The sequence below is a fragment of the Grammomys surdaster genome, unplaced genomic scaffold (assembly GCF_004785775.1).
Source record: "Grammomys surdaster isolate TR1022 unplaced genomic scaffold, NIH_TR_1.0 126063, whole genome shotgun sequence".
NCBI classification, from domain to species: Eukaryota; Metazoa; Chordata; class Mammalia; order Rodentia; family Muridae; genus Grammomys; species Grammomys surdaster.
Window position 1 is genome coordinate 5,553,210 of NW_021620873.1, and position 9,834 is coordinate 5,563,043.

Genomic DNA, 9,834 nt, shown 5'->3' on the forward strand with positions numbered 1-9,834 from the left:
GTATAGTATAGTATAGTATAGTATAGTATAGTATAGTATAGTATAGTGTGTGTCTGTCTGTCTGTCTGTCTGGTCCTGTAGACCCAAGTCTATGACAGAGCTCCAAGATGATACCCCCAGTTGCAATATCAGGGACCCTCATTTTGTTGTGATGGTACTGCCAGGTAAACCCAAGCAAAAACAGGTCTGGAATAGAGTCCTCCACTCCCTCTTGGGCAGGAAACCAGAGTCGAGCCTTTGATGGAGGGCGTTGCCAAGCAGCCAGCCCCAGGGGTCCACCCTGTGCATACTGTGTGTTCACTGCCAGCAGGGCCCTATATGCGGGAAGGCAGCGCCCCCTGCTGGCTTCCCTAGGGAAGCAATAGCCACCGCAGGGTGCTTCAGGCTCCTTCCCCAGTCTGGTGCCCTAAAGGCCCACGACCGTCAGGGTGGGTGGGCTCTGGCCCCCTCCCCCAGGCCTGGCCCTAGTAGGAACCGAAGCCATGTGGTTCCCTGCCCCCAGCCTTTCAGCCTGAGGGACAGGACGTTGGCTGGGATGTACAGACGTGGATTTCTGCTTTTAATCCAAAGGGACAGAAAGAAAACTCAGCAAGAACTCAAGCTGGGCCACCCCCACCCTACTCCCCCAACCCCTGTGGGTACAAAAGCCCCAGCCTGGCATCCTCCCCACCTTCCAGGTCCTACACAAAAACCTAAACAATTGCAAACATGGCCAGATCCCAGGTCTGTGCCATTGCCAGCCATGGGGGTCCCACCCGCTGGGCACCGTGCCCACGGGAAGGCCAGCTGGACTCTCGCACTGGGGTCTGGGGGGGATTCCCTCAGAGGGTGGAGAGAATTATTTGGCTTCCTCCATTGGGGTCTGCTGCTCAGCACCCTAGCCCCTCCTCCTGAGCTCACTGTAGAGGTTGGGGATCATAGGGTGGGGGCTGGGGGGGAGTGAGATGGGAGTTGGGACCTATCCCAGCTGTTCTCACGGTCGCTTTTTTTTTCCTGGTCCCATTACAGTCCTGGTTCCTCTGATTAAGATCAACAAAGAAACAACAAAATTAAAAAAAAAAAAAGAGGTTCCTCAAAAGGGGGGAGAAGAAATTTTGAGACATGGAAATATCCCCCAGCCCAGCCCCACCGAAAAGCAAAACTTAGACGTCGTCAGCCACTCAGCCCTTCCCTCCTCCAGCCCGGGTACCCCTGCGTTCCAAAGCCGCCCAGTTCTGGGAGCCCTCGGAAGGGGTCTCAGCGGAGCTGTACACCAGCAGCCAAGCAGAGAGAAGCATGCTAAGCGAACTCTGCTAAGCAGAGGGCAAACAGAAAGAAAAGATGCAACAAGACTGCCTTCCTCCTACCCAGCCCGGCCTTCCCAGGAAGGAGCAGCCAGCTCGCTGGCCGGCCACCCCGGCAGTTCCTGGGGACCCCACCCTCCGCTGGACCTAAGCTTCCCTAGGAGCCCAGAGGAACAGCTCGTAACGATAGTAGACATTCGAGCTCCCCTCCGGACTACATCTCTCCTCCTTCTCCCCTCTCGCCCTTCCTGGGAGCCTTTGCTCAGGCCTCTGGCCCCATCTGCTCTGGACCAGGCGAGGGCGTTCCCGGGGTGGGCAAGGGATGTTCCTTAGAGCTAGCTGAATTCAGCCTGAGTCCAGAATAGCGGGTGTTCTGCCACCCCATTTTCAACCGCCCGGGCAGTTCTCGGGCTGAAACCCCTCTGTACAGCACACAGGAAAGTTAGAATGCTCTGGACTGGACGCCCAGCCCGGCGCAGGCACCCACTTCCACGCCCGCAGGCCGCAAGGGCTGCTGCCCTCTGCCACGCCCCTAGTGAAGGGAGTGGGCCCCAGGTCGCCCCGCACCCCAGCCCTGCATGCAGGTGCCCTCGCTCCGCCCCTCTGCCCTGTCCCTGCCTTGCCGCACACAGCCCTCCAGGGGCCGGCTGAGAGTGGAGCAGAAAGGGCCCCCGGAGCTGAGCGAGGACAAGGCAGCCTCCACCTGCGCTAGGTAGGCGTCCTGCTCTCGAGACTTTGAGTTCCTGTGGAGGGTGGGGGGTGTCATCCTTTTAAGAGTGTTCTGGAGCTTTTCTGGTCCCTTCCCTTCCCACCACACCCAGTGGCCACTTCTCCCTAGATTTTAGCTGTAATGTCTTTCCTCTTTATTTAGGGGTGGGGCAGTCATTGTTTGGGTCTTTCACTGTTGCAGTTGGGAACTCCTCCTCTGTTTGAGCAACTTGGGAACAATTTCGTAACACACCACAGGAAGCAGCTCTCCTCCCAGCCCCCTCCTCCTGTAAGGGATGGTGGAGGCTTGTCCAGAGGGTCTTGAGAAGCCCCCTGGGAGGGAGGGAACGCGAGCACGCCAGCCCCCCTGCAGGGTGACTGGGCCCCTCTGGCTTGTCTTTCTGTGCCTTAGTCCTCCTTCCCTGCATCTCCCCTCCCAGGCCCGTTCTCAAGGCCTTGCGCCTCTCTCCGGTATGAAAACACAAAGCACAGGTCAGGATCCTCCGAAAGTCGGTCCAACATTGCACCACGTGGGGGTGGGTTGTGGGCTTTATTTATTGAGAATCTAGTTGGTGAGGCTGCGGCCCTGAGCAGGCGAATGGCCGCTAGCAGGGAGCTCGGGGCTGCGAGGCGGCTGTCCGGGGCGCTCTGTGTGGAAGTTGAGCGAAGCCCTCCCCTGCGGCATCGATGGCCAGGCCGGGGTGGAGATCCCGCGGGGGGGCCTCCCTGTGCAAGGGGAGGGAGCCCCAGGATGGGGGGCCGGGCGGGCCGGGCGTGACGCGCGGTCAAAGTGCAATGATTTTTCAGTTCGGTTGGCTAAACAGGGTCAGAGCTAAGAGCTAGCGAAAGAGGGTCCCTGCCCGGCCGCGTGCGCCTCTTCGGTCGGTCGAGGACAGTCGGGCTGTGGGCACTGTGGGATTGCGGGGCACACGCCCCGGGCGAGGTCAGAAGCTGCAGGCCAGCTGGGCCGGGGCCCAAGTGCTCGTCGAGGTACCCTCAGGAGGACTGGGGAGGGGGTGGCGCTCCTTTCCCAAGTAGTGGTGTGAGGGGCAGGCAGGGACGATGAGGGCGACAGATGTGGGGACGTGTTTAGGAGAGGAAACAACCCACAACAAAATTATAGGGGAAATTAACCTTTTTTTTTTCATTGAACCAAGTGCAATGCATCAGAGAGTTTTCCTATCTTTGTATGTTAAGAGATTAAGAAAAAAATTCTATTTTTGTTGTAATGTCCTCGCGGCTCTGGGGACGCTAAAAGAACTGGGCCTGCCCTGCCCTTAGCGGGGATGAAAGCTGAGTGTTTTCCTTTTTCCTTTTTTTTTTTTCCTTTCTCATAGTTTTCTGGGTTTTTGTTTTGTTGGTTTGGTTGGTTGGTTTTTTTTTTTTTTTTTTTTTTGCCGTTTTCCTGCATTGACGAGGATAATCTGGGGTTTTAATTTGTTTCGTCGTTCGGTTTCGGTGGGAGGGCTGAAGAAAACGTTCATAGTTTCTATTTTTAAAACACCTCGACATTAAAAAAAAAAAACCAACACAAGATCAAAAGGAAAGGACGAGAGAAAATTATTTTTAAGATAATTAAACATAAAACCCTGGTGCTTATTACATTATAAAGTACGTTTTTAAAAAAACCCACAAACTATTATACATACGTTTATGAATCAATTAAATACTCTGCACTTGTTAGGAACACGCATATCCCTTCTTTGTTGAGTTTAACGGAACGGGACAGCGGCGTGCGCCCCGCGGCTGGGCTGCTCTGGCCGCGGGTCTCCCCAGGCGCCCCCTCCCCCTTCCTCGCCCCTCCCCCTATGGGCACTGGGGTGCGTCGGGGGTCCCCGGCCCCCTCCCCCGCAGAGGTCAATGCCAACGAACAAACGTCCCTTTTCCCTCCCTCCCCACTCCGAGCGCCCTTCTTTGAGCCAGACGCCAACTTGACCCTCACCAGCATTAATCAGGAGCGCGCTCAGCAAGTTGGTAGTTTCCTCCCCGACCCCTTCCAGAGTAACACCACTCTTCCTCCTCCCTCCCGGAGGTTCGATGCTCCAGGACAGGTCCAGCCACGCTGACAGGTCGATTTGCCCAGGCCCGCGCCCGCACGCACGCACACAGCCCGGCACACAGCCCCACCCTACCCCGCAACCAGCCCTGTCGACTGCCTTACACACCCGCCCCCGCGCTGGCCGGCCGACCTAGTGCCTTGTTCTCACCCCCGTGCTGGCGGAGCGGACGCCGCGCTCTGGGTCCCAGAGGGGCCGGGTGGCTCAGACGACCCACCGTTTCCCCACTCCGACCGTGCTGTACGGACCCCCCCACGAGAGAAAAATAAAGGAGCAATAAAGTTATGAGAACTTTGTCCCCCAATCGAGAGCCCTAGGGGCACCCCAGCCCCACCTCTGCTCCCTCCCACCCCATCCACCCTCGGGGCGTCCCCCCCTGCGCAAGCCAGCTGGGGCCAGCCCCTGCTTTGGCCACTCTTGGGAGATCCGTGCGCCCCACCAGCACCAGCATCGCGGACCGCAAAGGCCGCCCGTCCCGTCAAACAAGTTTCTTCTTAGGCTAAGAAACGCAGTATATACGAGTATCTCTATATATAGTACTAATGGGTTTGATGTGCTTCCCCCTTAGCGTCCCTTCCCTCTGCTCCTCCTTCAGCCTGGTCTCCCTTCTCTGCCCTCCAATCCCCCTCCCCCGTCTCTGCACTGAGATACATAAGAAACAAGGGTAGTTTACTGTCTGTTTTGTTTTCTGGGTTTTCAGTGTCCTAGCGGAATGCAAGTAGGCAGCCAGCCCGTCTGTCCCCTCTCCGCCCACCCCGCCCCGCCCCACCCCCGTCACTGCGCTTCTGTTATACCATCTTTGCCTGACTCTCTTCGGCTTCTCCATTGAATGGCTAATGTGTATGTGAAATAAAGAAATAAAGAAAAACAAATGCAAGAGTGCCTGAGTCTTCGTTGTCGCGGTTAACAGGATGATGGATCAAGCGCAACCAAGCGCAACCAGTTGGACTTCATGGGCTATAGCGGTCCTCCCACACTTGTCTAGGGTCTCCCCGCCTCCAGCAGGGGGCGCCGATGAGAAGTGCGAAGGCTTCCAGACCCTTCCCTACCTCCCTCAGGACTTCTGGGATCCCATGGCTACTTGGCCCTGTTGATTCTCTGGCCTTGGCCCTGGCAAGAGGACACTGGCAAAGCCACTTTCAAGTAGCCTATGGGACAAAGTATGGAGGCCCCCCCACCCCCCGGCGTTGCCGGTCACCTGTCTAGAGATACAGGGCGTTTCCTCATCTGGGCGACCTGAGACCCTTTTACAGGGAGTTCACTGAGCAGCAGGTGAGGTGCCACTGCCTTGGGTCACCGCACCTCAGGACTCAGGGCCGTCTGCTCCATCTTGATGGGTCGCACTGACCCACTGGGGTCGCCATCGCAGTCCCCAGGAAGCACGGGCTGCGAGCGGGCAGCCTCTACTCTGTGTCCGGCCCCGCAGCGTGCGCTGCTCTCCACGCCCCGCTGCGCAGGTGACTTGCGGGACCCGGGCGTGCTGGGGCCGGAGGCCAGCACAGCCGCTTGGTCTCGCAGCAGCCGCACCAGGAAGCCGATGTACTTCATAGCCAGGCGCAGCACCTCGTTCTTGCTCAGCTTCCGGTCGGGCGGGTGGGTGGGCAGCAGCTTCCTGAGCTCCGCGAAGGCGCCGTTAACGTGCTGCTGCCGCCAGCGCTCGCGGCTGTTGGTGAACACTCGCCGAGCCACCTTCTGGGGTTGGTGTCCTGAGGATCCAAGGGATAGCATCAGCGTAGAGGACAGAGGGCGCCCACTGAACACAACCAACACCCATGTGGGGTTTGAACCCAGACTGTGTAGACATCAGGACTGCTGAGCCTGATTACCCCTTGATGGCAACGCTGTGATCCTTTAAGAAGTCCATCCTGGGGCCTCATTCCGAGCAATTGTATTCCTAGGTTCTCAAAGGTCCTGTTCTTGCCTGCTGCGGGCATGTGGGTGACTGGTGGGTATCTGATGGCTGTGGTTGTGTGGGATCATGCCATGTGGTTGTGGCTGTCCTATGTGTGGCTGGGGTTCTGAGGTTGACTGTGGTCTCATAGCTCTGTGTGATCCTAATCCAAGGCTGTCTCTCATGACTGTGTTTTCAGGGGTTGAGGAGTGTCATCTTGTGGCTGCCATATCCTACTGTGGCCATGTGGCTATAATGCTTGGCTTGTTGGGGACTCATATAGCCCAAGTTGGCCTCTGAACTGGTTCTCCTGCCTCAGTCTGGATTACAAGGGTAAGCCCCGAAACTAGGCTCAGTTCTGTGGTCTTGCATTAGCTATCACTTTTCTGGATTGTCCTGTGTTGAGGGTCGGGGGATGTGCACCTCACAAAACACCTCTCCCTGGGGCAGAGTACAGGTTAATCAGACATGATCTGAAGGCACTCCACAAGTACACATGCTCACCGTCAGCCAAGTCCAGCTCGCTATGGCTTGGTCTGCGCTTTAGCCGGCTGTTAGGGAAGATGCTGAAGGGTCCTGCTGGCCCAATGTAGACACTGTAAGGGGTTGTGGGTCATGAACACTTTGTACGCAAGGACCCTGACCCCCAAACGTAAGCACTGCCCAAAGTCCCAGCTGCCCACTGACCTGTTCAGGAAGGGGTGAGGGTGGTAATGTACAGCCAGGGTGGGCGGAGCCGTTCCCAAGGCAGCAAGCTGCAGCAAGGAGGGCCGAAAGGCACTGAGCTCTGTGGTGGGCATGGCTGCCCCTGTGGGCCTGGTGTGACCCAGGTTTATCACGGGCACGCCGGGAGGCAACCAGGGGGTACACGTGTTTCGGTGATCTACCTCCTCTGCAGGGAGGGGCCTAGGTGAGGCAGGCTTAGAGGGAGGAGCAGGTGCTGGGCTGGAGGTACACACCACCTCAGTTTTCTCCGTCATGGCGGAACCCACCTCTGCTTGGGCCTGGGGTGGGCACATGGACCCCAAGGATGGAGTGCTAACCTGTGGAAGGGAGTGGAGTTACTGGGAAGGAAGGCCAAAGACTGTCTTTTGCCCACCTGTTTAACATGAGCTTTTCAATATAAGAGCACCTTGAGGTGAGAAGGGGATTATGGGGTTTAGTAATTAAAGGTAGAAAAGTGGACCTAGAAACTGCTAGGCCATGAAAGGAGGGCCTCCTCCACAAGAGGGGGTGGCTACCAGATGCTAGGAAGCATTGACCCTATGAGTTGTTTGTAATGGATGTCTTTCCCAGTCTCTGAACCAGTTCCTGTCTTTCAGAATCTCTCCTACCTGCAGCTGGGAGTAAGATAGGGATCCCCTGACTAACTCTAAGACCCCCTGAGTCTCCAAGAGTCACCCCATGCCACCTCTCCGTGGCTGTTCCAGGAACCTCTACCCTGGCTAAAAGCTCCTCTCACTGGCCCCCAGCCCCATCAGTACCTAGCATGTTTGCTGGGCTCTAGAGTCTGGGGTACCCTGCCAGTGTGTAACACCCTACATTGCTGCCGTTTTTCCCCAACTGGAGAAGCTCCTCTGTCCCCTTACTTAGTGACACTCAGCTAATGAATGAATAAATGAACTAACAAAACACCGAATACAGGCACAGACACTCCCTAACGTTCAAAGCGTCTTTCTTACCCTGTAGCAGTTCCCGCAGCTTGGAGGACCTGGCTGCGTGGTCAGGTGTGTCAGTCCTGGTCAGGAGGCAGTTTCCACTGCCCAGTTCGGCCAGTGTGCCCCAGGTGGTCCCGTTGGGCCTCAGAGCTGGGCTGCGCCACCTCCCGGGCTCCGGAGAGCCTGAGTAGCCTCAGAGGCGTCCTGGTGGGTACCTCCAAGAGAAAGTGAGCTGCTCTTGGACCGACCCGCCCTTTCCCCGCCCCCGACAGCCTGGCTTCCTCCCTCTTACCCCTGGCGCAGAGGCCAGAGGATGCTGGGCCTGTGCAGATAAGGGTCTGGCTGCCTGGCCGCAGCTGATAAGAAGCGGTGCTGACCGAGAGGAAACCAGCGGGCAGGGATCACGGAGCGCGCACCTCCTGGTCCACCCCAGCCAGTTACCCTTCGCGGCTTGTCGCTCCCCCAGGCACTGGAAGACCCCAACCCTCAGGAGCCCAGCGTCAAACGCATGCAAAGGAGAAAGGAGGCAAGGCTGCTTCTGTGTCTGGCTTTGAACCCCACCTCCTATGCTGATGGGGTGGAAGGGGCCCCTTTCCGGTCCTCTGAGGCCCCATGACCCATGGGCCTCAGCCTAGTTCCTCTTTTTTACAGATTCCCCTGTGGACTGCACACCCTCCCCCCACCCCCACCCCCCACATACACCCAGGAATAGGGCTCCGGAAGGAGACAGTTCTGGTAATGTGGCCTTGCTGTGTGTCCTGACACAGTGGTGTAGGTGTCCTGAACCTGTGGCACTTCTAATGTATTTCCAAGCCCAGGAGGGTGAAATGCGTGTCAAAGCCTTCTTGAGTTTCCCAGAAGCTGCACCAAAGCTCTCCAAGATGCCATTAGGCCACACCACAACTGGGTGTTGTCCGTTGCTGGCAGGTATTCTGGAGTAATCTTTTTTTTTTTTTTAAAGGTTTAATTTATTTATATGAATACACTGTAGCTGTCTTTAGATACACCAGAAGAGGGCATCAGATCCTATTAGAGATGGTTGTTAGCCACCATGTGGTTGCTAGGAATTGAACTCAGGACCTCTGGAAGAGCAGTCAGTGCTCTTAACCGCTGAGCCATCTCTCCAGCCCTGGAGTAATCTTCTGAATTCTGGAAACTTAGGGACTGGAGAGGTGGCTCAGTGGATAAGAGCACTTGTTGCTCTTGCAAAGGCCTCAGGTTTTGTTACCAGTATCCACGTGGCTCACAACCACAGCTAGCCCCAGTTCTAAGGGATCCGACACCTTTTGAGGGCATCAGACACACACATGGTGCACATATATGCATACATGCAGGGAAAAGTCATACAAATAAAAAGAAAATCCTTTTAAGTTACAAAAATCCTGGAACCCCAGCTGAAAGCTCCCAGAAGGGCCAGGCATGCTAGCACACACCTTTGATCCCAGCAGTTGAGACAGGTGGAGTTCAAGGCTAGCCTGGTCTACATAGTGAATTCCAGTAGTCAGGAAGTAGGCTGTGTAGACTCTGCCTCCAAAAAAAGGGGGGGGGGTGACTTCCAAGATGAGCTGAACCCCAGGCACTACAGGAGGTCTGTCCCCTGTATCTGGTTAATTGTGGGTGCACCCAGAGATGGGCTTAGTGGCCATGCAGACTCAGCAAAGTGCCTAAGCCAAAGACTCAGTCACCCACCCTAGTGACTCTTCTAGCAGAACTTGCTACAGTAGGGCTCACTTTCTGGCTAGTGGTGAAGGATGTATGTGCTGCCCCAGGACTCTCCCCTTAACATTATTAATCCTCTACTCTAGGGGGAGGGGACAGAGCATCTCTTCATTGGGTCTCGGCAGCCGCCCGCCTGTGTTCTCAGAGAGCATTCTCCTATTGAGGAGCAGGCAGGGCAGGAAGCACCTGGTCTGGAGCGGATGCACAGAATGCCTGGTTCCGGTTTGGCTTCCGCCACCACACCAACTGCAGACAGCTGAGTCCAAGAAACCAGGCAATAGGATAGAGACTGCAGGGGGACTCTCAGGCGCTGGGGAGGTAGGGGAAATGCCTAGATAGTTGGAAGAGGAGAGGTCGCCTGTTTGCAGCTGCCGCCCTGTGGCCACCTGATGAACTGCTCTCCTGAGCCGCCAGCCAGATCAGTTTCCATGTCAGATGTAAAGTTGCAGTAAGGCAGGAACAACCACCCCTCAGGCAGTCTCCCAGGCAGACAGCCTCCCAACTCAAAATGACAACCA

General features: G+C 56.4%; 2 protein-coding genes across 7 annotated transcripts in view; one reads left to right on the forward strand and one right to left on the reverse strand.

The window, feature by feature from the left end:
* The window catches only part of Nfix (nuclear factor I X), a 70,057-nt gene extending 65,132 nt beyond the window's left edge, over window positions 1-4,925 (forward strand). For 3 of the 5 annotated variants that reach the window (XM_028755460.1, XM_028755462.1, XM_028755464.1), the window contains one exon: window positions 1,009-2,685. In XM_028755460.1, coding sequence (XP_028611293.1) covers window positions 1,009-1,023 — 15 coding nt within the window. In that variant the 3' untranslated portion in view covers window positions 1,024-2,685. Of the gene's footprint in view, window positions 1-1,008 lie in introns of all 5 variants that reach the window. The other 2 variants (XM_028755461.1, XM_028755463.1) reach the window with 2 other exon arrangements.
* Lyl1 (LYL1 basic helix-loop-helix family member) lies at window positions 4,921-8,108 on the reverse strand. Of its 2 annotated transcripts, XM_028755465.1 has the most exons (5): window positions 7,890-8,108; window positions 7,622-7,812; window positions 6,627-6,982; window positions 6,444-6,535; window positions 4,921-5,754 (listed from the first exon to the last, which is right to left on the reverse strand). In XM_028755465.1, exons 3-5 carry the CDS (start codon window positions 6,956-6,958, stop codon window positions 5,342-5,344), a joined length of 837 nt encoding a protein of 278 aa, XP_028611298.1. In that variant the 5' UTR covers window positions 6,959-6,982; window positions 7,622-7,812; window positions 7,890-8,108; the 3' UTR covers window positions 4,921-5,341. The 2 variants fall into 2 exon arrangements, with proteins under 2 accessions (XP_028611298.1, XP_028611299.1); XM_028755466.1 differs by lacking the exons at window positions 7,622-7,812; window positions 7,890-8,108 and having other exon boundaries at window positions 6,627-7,594.
* Between the last annotated feature and the right edge of the window lie 1,726 nt (window positions 8,109-9,834).

Bases quoted from the DNA above. Each gene is read 5' to 3' on its own strand.
- Lyl1 (XM_028755465.1), bottom strand. From the start codon at position 6,958: ATGTGCCCACCCCAGGCCCAAGCAGAGGTGGGTTCCGCCATGACGGAG. The intron at 6,536-6,626 runs GTCAGTGGGCAG...AACCCCTTACAG, and splicing joins CCTCACCCCTTCCTGAACAG to TGTCTACATTGGGCCAGCAG. The intron at 5,755-6,443 runs GTGAGCATGTGT...TTGGATCCTCAG, and splicing joins CGAGCTGGACTTGGCTGACG to GACACCAACCCCAGAAGGTG.